This window comes from Chelonia mydas, chromosome 7 (assembly GCF_015237465.2).
Source record: "Chelonia mydas isolate rCheMyd1 chromosome 7, rCheMyd1.pri.v2, whole genome shotgun sequence".
NCBI lineage: Eukaryota > Metazoa > Chordata > Testudines > Cheloniidae > Chelonia > Chelonia mydas.
The window spans coordinates 22,368,502-22,387,280 of NC_057853.1; the positions used below are offsets into that span (position 1 = coordinate 22,368,502).

Consider the following 18,779-nt stretch of genomic DNA (forward strand, 5'->3'; position numbering starts at 1 on the left):
GGCCCTGGCCTTGCGCCTTTGCAGCATTGGGAGCTTTTCTCAGTTTCTGTGTCCCACCCTGCCTCCTCCTCCTCCCCCTTCCAGTCACACGGTGAGGAGCTGCGCTTCGTGGAGAACGGCTGCCATGACAACCCCACCTTGGACGTGGCCAGTGACAGCCAGTCGGAGATGCAAGAGAAGAAGACCAGTGTGAATGGCGGGGGTGCCATCAACGGCCCCGACGGCTGGGATGTCCTGATCACCAAGCGGGCGAGTGAGGACGCAGATGTGTTTGAGGAAGATACACACCTTTAAAAAGAGAAACAGCTTAAATATATGTCTATCCTATCTTGACTTAAGGACTGTGAGGTGAGAGGCAGCTTCTCAGGAACCTCTTATAGGGCTTGGGACAGAGTGACTCTTTCTTGTCGTGGTCCTGAGGCTGCGTCCGAATCCTGGAGCGAGAAGGGTCACTGTGAGTGGAGGGAGGCGGGTGGGGCGCTGGGGTATGTATGTGTATGTGTCTTTTGCTATCAGTAGCACCAATGCTTTTTTCATCACTTTTAAATGCACTTACTTAGCTCTCCGGTAGCAGCTGAGAATGGCTGGGTTTGGGAAATAAAATGATGAGGCTAAGATGGACACCAAGTGGCTGCCACTGGGGAGTCAACTCACACTGGGTGCCCAACAGGGAGACGGCAGGCCAGACCCTGACCTCACTGGCTCCTGGAGCTGGAATCAGAATCTGTCCCAGCAGGTGAAATAGGAAAATCTGTGTCTTGTTCTGGATCTGGGAAGCAAAGTGATATCCTGGGTAGAGAGTTTGCATTCTGTGCAGGTATGAAGATCAGATATTCTCTAGTGCCCTTGCTTCAGCTTCTGATGGGACGGGCTGCTATGTTGTTCAGATTAAATCATTTTCCTGTGAGCTCTCATCCCTGCCTAATACCCCCCCCCACCCCCCCAATTCCTTTTCGGTTACACAAGCACTGAAAAGTTTGAGCACTTTAACCTAGCCTGGTTTGGCTGGATGGTTGCAGAGAATTCAATGCTGCACTGCAGAGCCTCCGCTGGTACTTCAGTGTGGGGTGGGAATTCACCTGAAAAGGACAATTACCTGCCTCCTGGCAGCTTGGGAGGTTACATCAGCACAAGATCCCTTGTCTAAATCTGAGAGCAGGAGGCCTTTTCTGCTCCTATCCCATTTTCCATGGTCATGGCCTCCAGTTGTGGTTGATCTTGTGAGATGAACATACAGAGCAGCTGAGACATCTTAATGAAGGAAAATAAGATCCAGAGACTGAAAACTTCCCCTTTCCATTTGGGACCTTACCAGATCTGTTTCAAGGGAGAAGATTCTACTCTCATTCACATCGGTATAAAGCAGGAGTAACTCCGCTGAAGTTATTGCATTTAAACTAGTATAAAAGTCAGTGGGAGCTCAGAATCAAGCCTAAGCGCCCATAGGAGTGCTTCCCAGGCATGCCTTGGGCAAACCTTAAGGCCCCAGCTCCCTGAGGATGTGATAAAATGAACTTGAATATGCATAACTGTGCTCCCAGCCCTGCCTAAATCATGATGCTCAAAATTACTGCTCTTAAGTTTGAAGTGTTTTGTCCCTTTTTTCTCCTCATTGTTCCATGGACCTGGGTCCAAAATAAATACTTAAGAAATTCCCTTCTTCACCCTGTTTTGCATATCTCCATTTTCAGGCTGGCTGGCTGCCTGCGGCAAGATGCTATTAAAGTTTGGTCTTTAAGGGAATAACTGTACAAAAAGATCCAAATGTATTTAATGAGGATTAGCAATTAACTTGTAATTCAAATCTATCTATCTATCTATCTATGTCTGTAGGATGCTCATCACTGATATCTGAGTGCTGAAAGTGAGGATACAAATGAGCTTGTTAATACAGATTCATTTTTGCATAGCATCTTCCATACAAACTGACTTCCAAATCAGCTGAATTGAATAATGCAGGACTATAATGAGTCTGTGCTGTGGAATCAAGAACCACTATGTTGAAAATACTTTGAGGTTCTTCAGGATGAAGCGATGCTATATAAAATGTAAGACATTATATGGTGAATAAATAAAACACTGAGTTAAGTTATGTGTTTATACTGCACCTAGCACAATGGAGCCCAACCTGCTTGTGGCCTTTCGGCAGCACCACAGTATAATGTTAATAATATAGCTACTAATCCTCATTAAATATGTTTAATATTCATTAGCTACTATAAAAAATAAAATCATATTAAATCAAACATGGATTAGGACACCCACACAAAGTACATTTTTCCTTTGTTGGTTTCCCTCACTTGTTCCTTCAGTGCTGGGCTGCTTTTCCACTTTTGTTTCATATCCTCTCACCATGTACAGAGACAGCAGAGAGCTGATCAGCTAATACTGAAGCCCAACGGTGACGTAAGCCAGCATTTGTTGAGATGGCAGGGACCCACCAAACTTTAAATTGTTAAAGGTTTGTCATCAAGGCTTATTAATTAGCAGCTCTAGCTCTGAATGCTGCCAGCTACCAAGCTCTGGTGGCTTGCTACTCCAGTTCCTTATGGTTAGGGTAGCACCCTGATTGTATCTCAGGAGGCAAAAAGGAAGAGTTCCTGGCTCTTCCTTCTGAGGTTTAGGAGCTCACCACACGTCTAGAGTGGTCTTTGGATGTCTGTCACAGTGGCCAGATCGCTTGCTTCAGAAGCATCTCAGAGGAGGTGTGGCTTGGCTATGTAATCCCACCTTGTCTCCAAAAGCCTTGTGGCTAATAGCATTTTACTATTAAAACTGAAATTCTTTAAAAATCTACCTTCCCCACTTAATTTACGATTTGCATTTGACTGATCTTGGGAGGGTGACACTTCATGCATCAGTTACACTGCATGGTCCTGATCCTGCAATCCTTCCATGAGCAAAGAGCTCTTATTGACATCCATGTGCAGGGTTTGGCCATGTGTTCCTAGTCAGTTTTACTCTGGTTCTTGTGTTTTGGGTTTCTAATGCTGCAAAGGGAGGTTTAAAGGAAGAAAAGAAACATATTTTTTTTTATTAATTATTTGTTTAAATCATGGAAACTTTTCTGTTCATATAATTTTGTCACACTTTTATTTTTAACATAAACCCTCAGTGTTGGGCACCAAAGTGGACAGAGGATAGGCTGACAGTTGAAAAACTTACTTTGCATTCAGTAAGGTTTCTTTGTAGTCCCGTCGGCCAGTATTAGGTTACACTGACATCTGGTGGCTTCTGGTAGTTATAGGTTAAATGAATAAAAAAGGACAGTTTTCTCTTAACTGTGAATGCTCATTTTTCCTGTGATTTTTATTAGCTCATTCAATTGATAACGACTCACATCTTATTGATACTCTGTAGCTGTTGAGATCACTTGTGATCAGAGGGTTCAGTATGAGGTGAAGTGAGACACGTGCTATGTAAGCACACCCCTGCTTTACCTCTGCAAAGCAACAACAGGGAGTTGATCTATTGTTCTTTGCAGTCACAGTGCAGAATTCTGAGCTGAGATGCACAGACAGTAGCAGATGTTGCAGTACACCACAGGACACGTACCCATAAATGAGATGCATCTGCATGGAAATAAAGGTTTTTAAAATAGCTGTCTCTAGTGGTGAACAGCATACATGAAGAAAAGATGTGAGTTGGTGCTTGACTGGAGTGATGGGTAAGTAGGAAGGAAGAAAGAAGAATGGCTATCCAGAAACATAATGAGCTACAGCCTGTATGTTTGGTGGGGTAAAATCCTATTTGGAGTGGTCAAAGTACAGGCCGCTAGCCAAATGTAGCCCAGGGGTGTCTGGAATGGGACCTGTGGCCACTGTATTGTTTAAGCTAGAGATGAAACCAAATGGATCAAGATGCATGCTAAGACTTGTCAAAACTATAGGCTATGTGTCTAGGTGTAGAGTGTGGGGAAGGTATCCAGTAGTGAGCAAGCAATTCATTACAATATATAGTTTGTAAATTGCCTTGAGAACCCTCTAGATGCACAATGCCGCATAAAATGTACGGATATTATTATAGAAGTTATTAGAATGATTATTTTGAGAGCAACAATGGATCCTTTTTACCCTTTCCTGCTTGTTCTCTCTGGCAATAACCTATGTGTCCCGTCCACAGACAAAGTTCCTGGCAATACAGCAGCAAGAGTTTTTCCTGTGGAGTGGGTTGGGGTTCATGGGCCTGACTTTCAAAGGTGCTGAGCACCCTCAGCTCCCATTGCATCAGTGGGAGCAGTGTGTGCTCATCACCACTGAAAATTAGGCCAATAGCCTCTAGCTTAGACAGCAGTGAGTGTTCTCAAATTCCTTGTTCCTGCTGGACTTGGCTGCAGCAAGCCACCCTTTGTATTTGTTTGCGGCAGTGGCTGAAGAAAGCTTAGGCTTTGTCTACACTGAAAAGATATATTGACATGGCTACATCAGCCAGGGGTTAAAAAACCCAAACCACCACACCACTCTGTGCCCAACATAGCTGTGCCAACAGACCCCCCCCCCCCCAGTGTAGACAAAGCTATGTCGACTAAAGAGGGTTTCCATCAACACAGCTGGCTTTGCTGGGGGAAGCGGTGTTCCTACACCAACAGAAAAACTACTGTTGGTGTACGCTGCACCTCCAGTATGGGTCTCCAGCTCATAGGTGGCTGACAAACATAAAGCCTTCCTCTCCCCACTTGGTGGAAGTGCTGCTCTCTCAACCCCACCAGTGTTCCCAGCCTCTATCTACTGGGATGGAAGAATAACTATACTATCCCTCTTCCAGCCTCCTGGCTGCTAATAAGTACAGAGTGTCAGAGTGTCTCTGCTAAAGGAATCTGTTGTTCCTTTAGCTGTCTGCCTGCTATTCCTTAGAGAGAATGTATGTGTCTGTGAGAGAGAAAGAGAGAGTCTATATGGCACTACTCTTCCTCAGCCTTTAATTTTGGGTCATCCTCTCTCATGAATAGCTTCAGTGTCTGATCCTGCTCAGGGCTTTCTAAAGTAGCAGTTGCAGAGTGAAATTAACATGATTCTCATTAATTTCCTTGCTGCACACTGGTTTGAATAGCAGAGCACTGTAACTCACCACAAAGGTGTTAACATCAAACTGATGCTTCTTGGGAAAATTATGAGCAGGAGCAGAGACACTGGAGCTGCCTGTGTGCAGACTCAGGAAAACAGAATTTAGTGGTCTCATTTGAAAGATTTTCTTCCAAAGCAGTGGTTCTCAACCAGGGATACATGTACTCCTGGGGATACACAGTGGAGAGTACATCAACTCATTTAGATATTTGCCTAGTTTTACATCAGGCTATATAAAAAAGCCCTAGCGAATTCAGTACAAACTAAAATTTCATACAGACAATGACTTGTTTATACTGCTCTATGTACTATACACTGAAATGTAAGTACAATATTTATATTCCAATTGATTTATTTTATAATTATATGATAAAAATGAGAAAGTCAGCATTTTTTCAGCAATAGTGTGCTGTGACATTTTTTGTATTTTTAGTAGGGCTGTCAATTAATCGCAGTTAACTCACACGATTAACAAAAATATTAATCACAATTAAAAAAAATAATTGTGATTAATCATACTGTTAAACAATACAATATCAATTGAAATTTATTAAATATTTTTTGATGTTTTTCTTAATTTTCAAATATATCAATTTCAATTACAACACAGAATAGAAAGTGTACAGTGCTCACTTTAAATATTATTTTTGATTACAAATATTTGCACTGTGAAAATGATAAAATAAATTGTATTTTTCAATTCACCTCATACAAGTATTGTAGTGCAATCTCTTTATCATGAAAGTGCAACTTACAAATGTAGGGTTTTTTTATTACATAACTGCACTCAAACAAAACAATGTAAAACTTTAGAGCCTACAAGTCCACTCAGTCCTACTTCTTGTTCAGCCAATTTCTAAGAGAAAGAAGTTTTTTACATTTACGGGAGATACTGCTCCCCACTTCTTAATTACAATGTCACCTGAAAGTGAGAACAGGTGTTTGCATGGCACTGTTGTAGCTGGCGTTGCAAGATATTTACCTGCCAGATGCGCTAAAAATTCGTATGCCTCTTCATGCTTTGGCCATCATTCCGGATGACATGCCTCCATGCTGATGACGCTCATTAAAAAAAAATGTGTTAATTAAATTAGTGACTGAACTCCTTGGGAGAGAATTGTATGTCTCCTGCTCTGTTTTACCCTCATTCTGCCATATATTTCAAGTTATTGCAGTCTTGAGTGATGACCCAGCACATGTTGGTCATTTTAAGTACACTTTCACTGCAAATTTGACAAAATGCAAAGAAGATACCAATGTGAAATTTCTAAAGATAGATGCAGCACTTGACCCAAAATTTAAGAATCTGAAGTGTCTTCCAAAATCTGAGAGGGATGAGGCGTGGAGCTTGCTTTCAGAAGTCTTAAAAGATCAGCACTCTGATGTGGAAATTACAGAACCCAAACCACCAAAAAAGAAAATTAACCTTCTGCTGGTGGCATCTGACTCAGTTGATGAAAATGAACATACATTGGTCTGCACTGCTTTGGATCGTTATCGAGCAGAACCCATCATCAGCCTGAACGCATGTCTTCTGGAATAGTGGTTGAAGTATGAAGGGACAAATGAATCTTTAGCGCATCTGTCATGTAAATATCTTGCTATGCTGGCTACAACAGTGCCATGCAAACACCTGTTCTCACTTTCAAGTGACATTGTAAACAAGAAGCAGGCAGCATTATCTTCTGCAAATGTAAACTAACTTGTTTGAGCGATTGGCTGAACAAAGGCTTGTAGGCTCTAAAGTTTTACATTGTTTTATTTTTGAATGCAGGTTTTTATTGTACATAACTCTACATTTGTAAGTTCAACTTTCATGATAAAGAGATTGCACTACAGTACTTGTAGTAGGTGAATTGAAAAATACTATTTCTTTTGTTTTTACAGTGAAAATATTTATAATAAAAGATACATATAAAGTGAACACGGTACACTTTGTATTCTGTGTTGTAATTGAAATCAATATATTTGAAAATGTAGAAAACATCCAAAAATATTTAAATAAATGGTATTCTATTATTAACAGTGCGATTAATCGCAATTAATTTTTTTAATCGCTTGACAGCCCTAATTTTTAGGTCTGATTTTGTAAGCAAATAGTTTTTAAGTGAGGTGAAACCTAGGGGTAGGCAAGACAAATCAGACTCCTGAAAGGGGTACAGTAGTCTGGAAAGGTTGAGAGCCAGTGTTTTAAACCATAAGGGATAGATACTTTTTTTTTACATGAAAGTTTAAATTCTATCCCACTTAACGGGGAAAGTTTCCTACTCACCACTGACAAGTGGATTTTTCAGTTTCTGCCATAAACTGTAAAACATAGAATTTCATTGCTTCTGTGGTTTCCAAAGTTTCAGTTTATAATCATAGGGGAAGATCATTCTGGATCTGAACATGTGTGTCACATCTTTGTGTGCATACATATTGTACATGTATGTATGTCATGTATGTTACATTTATTGCTTGGCTAAAACACAACAGAAACCCACCTGCAAGTATCTGAAGGCTCAAAACATCCAGGAGCTAAAGGAATAATTTAGAAAGGCCCAGAGGCTGTAACCAGGAGTAACGGAATGAAAATAAGCAAAGAAAAATATAGACCATCATGAAACATGTCTACTAATGAGATCTAACAGCATTTTACAGGGGAAGTGGTGGATGATCCATCAAAATGGGACAGGACAAAGCACTAGAGAGTATACGGTAGAGAATGATCCTGTACTGGCCAGGGAATGGATAAACTGATCAACCTATCTACAGGTTTATATGGCTCCCACACTGTTGTATCTAATTACCTAGATCTTATCTGTCTCTAATTTTTATGATTCTATAATTGCCTTCTCTATGAGTGTATGTTCATTAAGGGAATTTACTAAAAGACTTTAATTAAAATGTAGGGAGACTGGCCAGCCTATAAATGCTCTGAGGTGGGAAAGCTAAGCTGGAGACTAAGGCCTGGTCTAGGCACATATTTTATGCCACGATAGCTTCCAAGTAGGGGTGTGATTTTTTTAACCAATATAGTTTACTCATGGGGGAATTCTGTGCAAAAAAATTAAAAATTCTGCACACAATATTTTCAAATTCTGTAAAATTCTGCATATTTTATTTGTCAAAATAACACAATATAGTCACACCAGTTGAAATTATTTTTGGTCATTTATTTCAAAATACCTGTCAGCAAGTATGTCTGTAACAATACAGAAAACAAAAAAGATTCAGGAAATGTTTTTTGACAAATAGATTTCTTACTAGTCATATTAATACAGAACTCTGAGTAATAATGTATTTAAACTACAATACAGAACCGTATTTCCTGTGCCCCTCAGAAGCAGTGCAAACGCTTGGGGGGGTCAGGGATAACGGAGGAGCTGAGGTAGAAGGAAGTAATTTCTGGGAAGGAGCCTGGGTGTGAATTTGGAGGGTTGTTGGGTATGGGTGGGAAAAGTATGAAACATGTTTTTTTGGAGGGCGGGGTGGATCTTTTAGGGAGCTTCCCCCATGCAAACCCTGGCTGACCCCTAGCCTCTCCCATTCAGTCAGGCACATCTGTCCCTGTCCCCATGTGTCCCTGCACTCCCACGTGTCCTTTACCCTCTGTCCACATATCCCTCCAACCCCACTCAGACATCCAGTCCCCCCATCCCCATGTGTCTCTGTGCCCCCACTCAGCCACCCACCTGTCCCTATGTGGCCCTGCACCCCATCCCCCATCACCATGTGGCCCTGCACCTCCCTCCCCCTGTGGCCCTGTGCCTCCATGCCCATTCAGCCCCTGCCCCAGTCTCTCTTCCCCCACTAGCCCTTAGAAGCCCCTGTCTGACCCCGCAGCAGACCCACACTCTCTGTCTTCCCATAGCCCCTGTCTCCTGACCTGGCCTGACAGGCACTGTAAAGAAGGTACTACAGGCTCTTTCTCTTCCCTAGCTGGCCCAGAGCTGCTGCTCTGTTCTATCACCACAGTGCCCTCTGTTGGGCAAAAGGCAGCATTGCAGCAACTTTCCAGCCAAAGTTATTTTCTGCTGGAGCTGATGGGGGGAGGCTGCTCTGTTCTAGCACCGCAGCTCCCGCTGGTGGGCAAAAGGTAGAACATCAGCAACCTTCCAGCAGAAGCTTTTTTCTGGGGAAAAAAATTAAAAATATGTGCGGCACATTAATTATGTGCACATGCAGTGGCGCAGAATTCCAACAGGAGTAATAGTTGCACCAGTACAACCTCTAGCATGGACACAGTTACACCAATATAAATGTGATTATACTGGGGCTTAGTCTACACTTACAAGTTAGGTTGACATAGCAATGCCAGTCAGGGGTGTGAAAAATACACACACCCCTAGAGCTGAAGCTATGTTGACCTAACCCCCAGTGTAGATATAGCTATGTTGACGGAAGAATGCTTCCGTTGATGTAGTTACAGTAGCCTGGGGAGATAGTGTTCTTGCACTTAAGGAAAAACCCACCCCTTCTGTCTTCGTAGGCTGCGTCTACACTACAGGATTATTCTGGCATAGCTCCGGGAACCTAGCTATGCCAGTGTACTCTCTGTAGTGTAGGCATACTCCTGGGTTAATTTATTCCCCTTCCCATACTGGAATAAGTAAAACCCACATAAGCACTTTTACACTGACATAACTTTGTCCACACTAGGGGGAGTTGTACTGCTTTAACTATAGTGGTGCAGTTAAAGAGAGCACAAGCAAAGTCAGATCTTGAGTACTGCAAGATCAACTTCGAATGAAGCAGGATAGCTGTGGTTTATATAGACTGCAGCTATATGCCTTGTAGGAGCACAGCACATGAGAAAACTGTATTGAGCCTTTTGGGAACATCATGTTCTTGAGCATTTACACAGAACCCCTATCTAGAATGTTGCCTGGCGTGCCTGTGTGGCATATTCCAGACCACTGAGCAGACAACTGTGTGGAGGTCGAGTAGAGCCCAGATGCTCAGTGTCCTAATCTAGAGCATGTTCTAGACACCACGTCATGGACTAGAGCAGACCCACCCAAGCCCCCATTTTCTAGAACATCTGTGGTTCTTTACAGCGGCCTGAAGCCACGCAGGGTATGGTGCTTAAGATCCAGCACCACATAAAGCGTTCCAGAGCAATGCCCTCTCCCCTGGGGCACTAGATGGAGCAGAACGCCCCCACCCCATTCTAGAGCTCGCTGCAGCCCCCGCACGGTCTAGAACAAACGGGAGGGCCCCCCCGCGGCTATGTTCTAGAGCAGCTTCGGTGCCCCTCCCCCCCCCGCCGCCTTCGTTCTGGAACCGCCCGCCCCGGACTCCTCGCTCCTCCCGAGCGCCGGGGCGGGACGGGGGCGGGGAGCGGGGCCGGGCTTCGCGGTGTCAGCGCGCCTCCGCCCGCCGCAGTGTTTACATCCGCCGCCGCTCGCCTGCCCCGGCCCGTCCAGTCCCCGGCCCCGGCCCGGCCGCCCAGGCAGAGCCAATGCGGCGCCGCCGCCCCTCGCCCCGGCCATGGACACCAGCGACCTGTTCACCAGCTGCAAGAAGGGGGACGTGAGCCGAGTGCGGTGAGGCTGGGCAGGGCCCGGGCGCGTGTGGGGAGTAGGCTGGGAAAAGGGGGTGCAGGAAGCGGGGGGCTGGGACTAGGATACAGGCCAGGCCATGGGGGCCCAGGGCGAGGGGCCGGGCCAAGCCGTGGGGGCCCAGGGAGAGGGACCCAGGGCATACGGGCCTGGTTTTGGGGCACAAGGAGAGGGGTATGGGGCATACAGGCCAGGTTGTGGGGGCACAGGGAGAGGGGCCCATGGGATAGAGGCTAGGGCACGGGGTCATAGGGAGAGAGTTATGGGTCAGGGCACACGGACACAGGGAGAGGAGTATGGGCCAGGGCATGGTGGATACAGGCTAGGCCTTGGGAGCATAGGGAGAGGGGCAGAAGTTGAAGCTGAAGGTGAATGGGGGGAGAGGATACGGGGTGGCCAGGCCGGGGGGGGGGGGTCATAGAGAAAGAAGTGGGGAGGGGTAGCAGAAAATGGAAGGTAGGGTTTGCAAAGAGCAATAGGGAGCTGGGATCACTGGCGGCAAAGACGGCTGGAAAGGGGCCAGGAGAGAGCAGTCCCTCTTGCCACACCCATAAGTTTTCCTGGTCTGTGGGATACCTGTGGGCACCTCCCCCACCTATAGAGTCGAGACGGGGTGGGTGTGTGGCACACTCTTGTTCTGTGACCTTTCACCATTCCGTAACACCAGTATCCGCTCCCTGTGCCTCTGGGAATAGGCTGGGGTTCAGAGAGGTGGGAGCATTGCACGGGGCGTAGGAGGTGGCTGAGCTGAGGCAGTGGTATATTAGTAGGCATTTCTATAATGCTTTATCCTTTCAAAATGCTTTATGTGCATTAACTTCAACACATCCTGGGCAGGAGTCAGCATCAACACTTTCCTTTCACAGCTCAGGAACTGAGGTGCAGAAAGGTTGAATACCTTGCCCAGGGTCACCTAGTGATTCAGTTGTACAGCTGGGGTTAGTACCCAAGAATCCTGGCTCCTAGTCCCACACTGTCTCTGAGGTACGATGGGTAGGCAGAGGGACTTGTGAATACTTATTCCAGGTCTGATACTGACTCACTGTATGATCTTGGACAAGACACCTAATCCCTTTGGATATGTCTCCACTAGGGTGACCAGATGTCCCGATTTTATAGGGACAGTCCCGATTTTGGGGGCTTTTTCTTATATAGGCACCTATTACCCCCCTCCTCCTGTCCTGATTTTTTATATTTGTTATCTGGTCACCCTAGTCTCCACTGCAATAAAAGACCAGTAGCAGGGTTGCAGCTGGCCCGGGTCAGCCGAGTCAGGGTCACAGAGTTTGGGCTGCGGGGTTGTAAATTGCAATGTACGTGTTTGGGGTCAGGCTGGAGCCCAGGCTGAGACACCCCATGAGGGGGTGGGTCTCTCAGCCTGGGCTCCAGCCCGAGCCTGAATGTCTATACTGCTATTTTTAGCCCCACAGCCGGAGCCCCCTGAACCTGAGTCAGCTGACCCAGGCTCTCAGGGTATGTCTACACTGCAATTAAAAACCCTGCGGCTGGCCTGTGCTAGCTGGCTTGGGCTGTGGGGCTATTTAATTGTAGTGCAGATGTTCGGGCTCAGACTGGGCTGCAGCCCCTGCTATGGGACCCTCCCACCTTGCAGAGTCCTAGCACCCCCTCTGCAGCCCGAGCCTGAACATCTGGATCACAATTAAACAATCCTACAGCCAGAGCCTTGTGATCCCGCACGGGCCAGCCATGTGTTTTTAATTGTAATGTAGACCTGAGACTCCATGCTGCAGGTTTTTCATCTCAGTATAGATGTACACTCTGTGTCTGTCTTACCTATCTGTATGGGCTAATAACTTGCTTAGTTTCCACTGGTTTTGAGGAATTAACTGTTTGAAATCTGATGAGAGGTGCTAAAGAAGATTCTAATTAAATAGATCTGTCACAAAATATTAATCCAGAAATATTCACATGCACAACAAAGAAGCATGGATGTGTAAATAGAACAACTCCTTCTTGTGATTATGTTCTCTTTTCTAAGGAGTTCCTTGCATCTGTAACAGTGTTATCCCTGCTAGCTAGAACCAGAGTTGTGCTTCCTTTACAAAATGTGCCCTGGGATAGTTTCCATGTAACAGTAAAGTTTGTTTGTTGCATGTGTGAATTTCTCTCTACACCTCTCTCTTTTAATAGACAGTTTTGCTTTAATTAAATAACTCTAAAATGGACCTGCAATTTTGTAAGAGGATACTAAGAAATGTGTTCTTTCTCTTATTACACAGCAGGCCATTTTTCCTTTATTACTGAATGCTCATTTAATTGGGCTGCTTAAATTTAATAATCTGACTTTGTAATATACCAATACCTTGTTGCTTCCTGACTGGGTCTGTGGTCAGGGGAGTATGGGAACTAGTATTTATGAGAATTCTTAGTTTGTCTAGCCCTGGATATCAGATAGACCTTATGGCCTGAAACAGCTGATGACTTTAGATAGCAATCAGAATACCAAGAGAGAGATGGATACAAAGGGGAAAGTCACTTTTTAAAATTATAAACATGTTTTTCCCAAGTTGTTGGGTGTACTGCATTTTTCTACCCTAATGTATTTGGCTTTGCTTTAGTTTGATATATTTCTTTAAAGATCAAGCATCTGCTCACATCAACCAGTCCTTGTGTGCATCATTCACAAGCAACCAATCTATATGGCAGCTGTTTCTAGTAGCCCTCTTTTTCTCTCCAGCTGGTCCTTCTCTAGAATAATTTCATACCAGTGCAAATATAATTCACTGCAATGTTGGAAAATGATTATTAGGATATCTCCATGATGATCAATAACACAGTCCCATTATCTAAAGAAAAGGCTGAATATTTACTTTGCTGATGGTACGAGTAACTCTGTGAAGCATTGGTATGTTAAATTCAAAATTATGGACTTTAGGGTCAGAAGGGACCATCATGATCATTTAGTCTGACCTCCTGCACATTGCAGGCCACAGACCCTCACCCACCCACTCCTGTAATAGACCTAGAACCTCTTGCTGAGTTACTGAAATCCTCAAATCACGATTTAAAGATTTCAAGTCACAGAGAATCCACCATTTACTCTAGTTCAAATCTGCAAGTGACCCATGCCCTATGCTTCAGAGGAAGGCAGGTCACCTCTCCAGAGTCTCTGCCAATCTGACCTGGGGGAAAATTGCTTGAGTCTGTTCTCCTGTAGTGAAACAGCATGATCTAGGCAGGGGACCCAGAACTAGTTAGCAGACCAATATTCTTTTCCTGGCTCTGCAGCTGACCAGCTGGGAGACCTTGGGCCAGGCACTATATTACTCTCTGCCTCAGTTTCCCCTCCAGTTTCTCCTTGTCTCGTGTATTTTGATTGTAAGCTCTTTGGGGCAGGAATTGTCTTCCACTTTGTGTATGTATAGTGCAGTGGTTCCCAAACTTGTTCCGCGCTTGTGCAGGGAAAGCCACTGGCGGGCCGGGCCGGTTTGTTTACCTGCAGCGTCCACGGGTTCGGCCGATTGCGGCTCCCAGTGGCTGCGGTTCGCTGCTCCAGGCCAATGGGGGCCGCTGGACGCGGCACCCAGTACGTCCCTCAGCCTGTGCCATTTCCAGCAGCTCCCATTGGCCTGGAGCAGTGAACTACTGCCAGCGGGAGCGACGATCGGCCGAACCTGCGAATGCGGCGGGTAAACAAACCGGCCCGGCCTGGCAAGGGCTTTCTCTGCACAAGCGGCAGAACAAGTTTGGGAACCAGTGGTATAGTGCTTAACACAATGGAGTGCTGGTCTCAGTTGGGGCCTCTAGGTGCTGCTGTAATATAAATAATGGATAATTTATTAATCTCGTGAGAAGAACCATGTTATTATTAAATCAGGCATTACGCTTGTAAAAGAAAGAACAGGCCTTTTAATCCCCAACAGAAACATTTGGGATGGAGAAGAGTCTGTGATATCTATAGCAAGCAGTATTAAAGTCAGTTAATTTAGTTCTGAAAGTAAATCTGCTCCCTTGTACATGAAACACAGTTACATTTGCAGTAAATGCAAGCGCAGTACAGTACCCTGTGCTAACTGTTTTAATCAGTTCACCCTACTGTTCAGCCTTAGACAAGACTAGAAGAGGATACATTAATTTAAGAGCCAGGCTCAGTTGGAGAGCAAAAGAAGCGTTTTGTACTGTTATCAGCTCTTGCGACGCTTTGCCTTCCTTGCTCACTCTAATGATAAATCAGATACTATATTCCATAGGTCCACACTTTGTTATAGATTGTAACAGCACTGATTATGAGTTGAGTCCATAATTTTGTTTCATGTCTTTCAGTCCAACTTTATTGTTTATTTGTGAGAGTACCCATGATGTGGTAGGTACTTTCCAAATGCTCCAGAAGGGTGACCTCTGCTCTGAGGAGCACACAATCTAAGGAGAAACAGGCAAATAGACAGAGGTTAAGGGAACAAGAATAGGCTGTTCGTATACAAGTTAGCACAGTTTACTGTGAGCAGCGCAGCAGAAGTGGATCTTTGAGAGACTTAATTGTGGACAGTGGTGGGGTCTTACAGATGAGCTCTTGGAAATTGTACCAGACTCAGGGACTGCATGAAAGAAGGCCTGGAGGCAATTGTGGGAGAAATGGACCAGGCTGGTAATGCTGGCAGAGTGGAGGGGGTGAGGAGGTAATGTAAAGCTTTACAACAGTGGCTAAGTAATGAAGGGCAGAGTTATGTAGAGGTTTGAAGGTGGTTAGAGGAATCAACATTTTGGTGCAGTAGCAGATGGAAGGAATCAAAGAGAGGAGTGATGTGATCAAAATGATGGGCCAGGAAAATGACCTGAATGTTTTGTATAGACTGAAGGTGGCTGGTGTGTGCTCAGAAGGTCAGAGAGGAAGATGTTGACATAGTCGGGGCAGGCTATAATGAGACACTGAATAGGAGATGTGTCTGTGGGGATGGAAAGAGAAGGACAGCTCTTGGAGATGCCGAGGAGCAAGAAGTGGTGGGATTTGGCTATGGCCTGGATGTGTGGGGCAAGAGAGAGAGGAGTCAATTATAATCCTTAGTGATGGGGAGGATGATATTGTTGTCAACTGTAGTAGAGAAGTCTGGAAGTGGGCAGGAAGAAAATAAATTCTGTTTTGGCTATGTTATGTTTTAAGATATTTTTGTGTGTGTGTGGTCAGTTATAAGTAATTGCTCAGCAACAACTGTTGCAGAAGAACTTGGAGGTGGTTTTTTAAATGATCTGGCTTGGTCAGTGATTTGTCACCTTAGGCTCAGAAGGTTGTGGATTTGAGTCCATCACCAGAACTTCAGGTCAGAGCCGGCACTGAAACCACAATGCAGTATCATTGAGACAGACTGCATTGGTACAGCTGCTGTCCCTCAAGTGGGTTGTTGAAATCCTTTCTAACCATCTCTGGTGGTTGCCCAGTTGGAAGTTAAAGAATCCAGGAACCTTTTGATATTTATTACTGTACAAACCCAAAGCTACATCTTCTAGAGGGTAAAATGTGACATAAGAAGTGTCTAGAAGAAGTTATAACTTATGACTTTTTCTTTCTTCTCTTTCAGATATCTTCTTGAACAGAGAGATGTGGAAATAAATGTTCGGGATAAATGGGACAGTACCCCTTTGTAAGTGTTAAAAAGCTCCAGTGTGAGGTATTTGCGTGGGGAAGGTGGGAAATTACATATATGAAATCTCTAGGAATCAAGCCTGGTTGGATGCTCTGCTGAATATTTTATTCTCCCTTTTGTGCATTTTGTGCAGCCAGGTGCCCCCTTGTCTAGCCACTGAGGTAGTGGATATAATAATCTGAATGGGACGTGCTATGGAAATGCCAGAAGAATCCCAAGGCAGACAATGGATCACTGCCTCCCCCTCTGGAGTGTGGTGTGGTGACTGATTTAGAGGTGTACAGGAACTCTGCATAATAGTGTGGGACAGGCAGTGAAGAATCCCACGTTCACTATTGAAGTCTGGTGGGAGCTCTATGCACATAATACGCTGATTCCAAAGTGCCTTGAAACATCTGCAATGTGTTCTGAAGACTGAATATCTTCCAGAAGGCTTGTACAAAAATTAAGCAGTAAAGATTAAGGAGGTGGTGGTGTTTGAGTGCCAAAAGTGTGAGAGGCTCATGATCTCAGTTGGTCTCCAGGCACTCCCGTAATAAACATGAGTCCCTGAAAGTTTACAATCCAAATAGGCAACATATAGACAAAGGAAGGGAGATGGGATGCAATAAGAATGAAAGTGAGTTGAGGCTAAGCATGTGTCTTGTTCCATGACTGTTTAGGACTATTTTTGGATGCTTTTCTGAAAGCAGGATGAAGATTTACAGGCCTCCTGGCAGAAGTGTGTTTGCAGAGGGATTCCAAGGAGAAGAGCAGAGGCATGGTAGACAGGGCATAGAAGATGATGTAGAGATAAGCATGGGTGAAATAGTGGGAGTGCGTAGTCTAGTGATTATTGGGAATTAGGAGTCAAGACTTAGGAGTTTAATTTCCAGCTCTGTTACTGACTTGCTGTGTGACCTTGGGTAAGTCATTTCCTGTCTCTCTTGCTTTCCTGATGGAAAAGTCCTCTAGAATTCAATAGGGACCAAACCACCAATAGGGTTCTAAAATGACTGTAAGATCTGTAGAACTGAATAGAGACGGAGATCTCTTCAATAGCTTTTTGGATAGTTCAAAACACCTATATAAATGTTCTCATGTCTATAGGCCAGTTTTATCTGCCTGTAAAAGAGGGATAATACCTACTACATTGAGGGGTTATAGTCTTAATTGATATTTATAGTGCAGTTTGAGATCTTCAACTGAAAGGTGCAAGAGAAGCATAAAATACTTGGGTTGTGGAAAGATGCCAAAAGGAAAATAAATCCATCCTAAAAGGGAATTGGGAACATTGGTTTACTGTACATCTGACATATGGGGTTGAGCCTACAGCATTCTATGTGTGCAATAATGAATGTGCCTGCTGAAGAAGCAGGAGTGTGCTTGGGGCAGCAGGGCATGGAATTGCTGGGTGCACATGAAATAAACTAATGAATCAAGTTTGGCAACCTAGAGGCATTACGAGGGGCTGAGTCAGGGTTTGGACCCTGAGGTCCCCTGGCAGGCCAAGAGGACCTGAGTGTGCTGACAACAGAAGGCAGAACCTGCCCATCCTCTTTATATGGAGGGGGCACCTTGGGTCATTCCTGAGCAATCTCCTTAAACTCCAAGAGAGGACCATTGTTTAGCCCCAGAAGGAGCCATAAGCATCCCACCACTGATGGAAGGACAGGTTAGTGCAGTGTGGGGCCTGTTGGAGAAAACAGGAGCCTCTTGAGGCATTGTGATACACTCTCAAAGCAACAAAGGTTTCACTTGTTGTAATTCTGACTTTCTTTTTGTGTTAATTAACAGATACTATGCTTGTCTCTGTGGACACGAGGAGCTTGTATCCTATCTTCTAGCCAGTGGTAAGAGAGAGTGTTGAGATTATGCTGTTCTCTTTGAGTATCTGTCCCATTTCTAGCCTTCCATTTATCATTTGCTGCTGATGTGTGTAGAAGTCTGTATCCCTTTAACTGTTGCCTGCAGAGCCATATCATAATATAATCAAACCTATGATTAAAAAACCTTGACTGTTGTGGGACTGCACAGTCAGGCTGAACTTACTAATGTCCCCTTTACAGGCCACTTACCTCTTGGGCTTCCTACAGCGAAGGTGTTTTTTGTTTTGTTTTGTTTTCTTTCCCTGGTGGCAGTAAGTTCACCACATGAAGTTGGTGAGTTAGAGGCTCTAATGAGGGCTGCCTACAGTTACAACAGACTTTTGCAGGAGTGTAGTGCTGTTATGATGTCAGAACTGCACCTTAGTCAATGAATCACCTGGGTGAGCTTTTTTCTTCTCTTCCTTTGTGGCCTTCTACTCATTTTTTTTGAAGTCTTGCTCCATACACAGTACGTAAAGGCAGAAGCTATCTGAAGCCTGCATCCCAAGCAAGGGGGAAAAAAATTCATAGGGAAGGGTTGCAGACCAAGCTGGATGAGCAAGCATCTCGAACAGGTGATTTAAGAGAAAGCAGAAAGCCTACAAGGAATGGAAGATGAGAGGAATCAGCAAGGAAAGCTACCTCTTAGAGGTCAGAAAGTGTAGGGATAAAATGAGACCTGCCAAAAGCCAAGCAGAGTTTGACCTTGCAAAGGGAATTAAA

At 44.6% G+C, this 18,779-nt stretch overlaps 2 protein-coding genes across 4 annotated transcripts in view; both read left to right on the forward strand.

The window, feature by feature from the left end:
* The window catches only part of PODXL2 (podocalyxin like 2), a 41,824-nt gene extending 38,543 nt beyond the window's left edge, over positions 1-3,281 (forward strand). Inside the window, exon 8 of the mRNA XM_007060016.4 lies at positions 85-3,281. Within this exon, the coding sequence (XP_007060078.2) occupies positions 85-294 (210 nt within the window). The 3' untranslated portion in view covers positions 295-3,281. The remainder of the gene's footprint in view (positions 1-84) is intronic.
* Positions 3,282-10,314: 7,033 nt separating this feature from the next.
* Positions 10,315-18,779, forward strand: part of ABTB1 (ankyrin repeat and BTB domain containing 1) — a 38,292-nt gene continuing 29,827 nt past the window's right edge. Inside the window, exons 1-3 of one of the 3 annotated variants that reach the window (XM_037903891.2) lie at positions 10,315-10,594; positions 16,144-16,206; positions 17,986-18,041. In XM_037903891.2, the coding sequence (XP_037759819.1) occupies positions 10,539-10,594; positions 16,144-16,206; positions 17,986-18,041 (175 nt within the window). In that variant the 5' untranslated portion in view covers positions 10,315-10,538. Of the gene's footprint in view, positions 10,595-16,143; positions 16,207-16,342; positions 17,864-17,985; positions 18,042-18,779 lie in introns of those variants that run through there. The other 2 variants (XM_037903893.2, XM_037903895.1) reach the window with 2 other exon arrangements.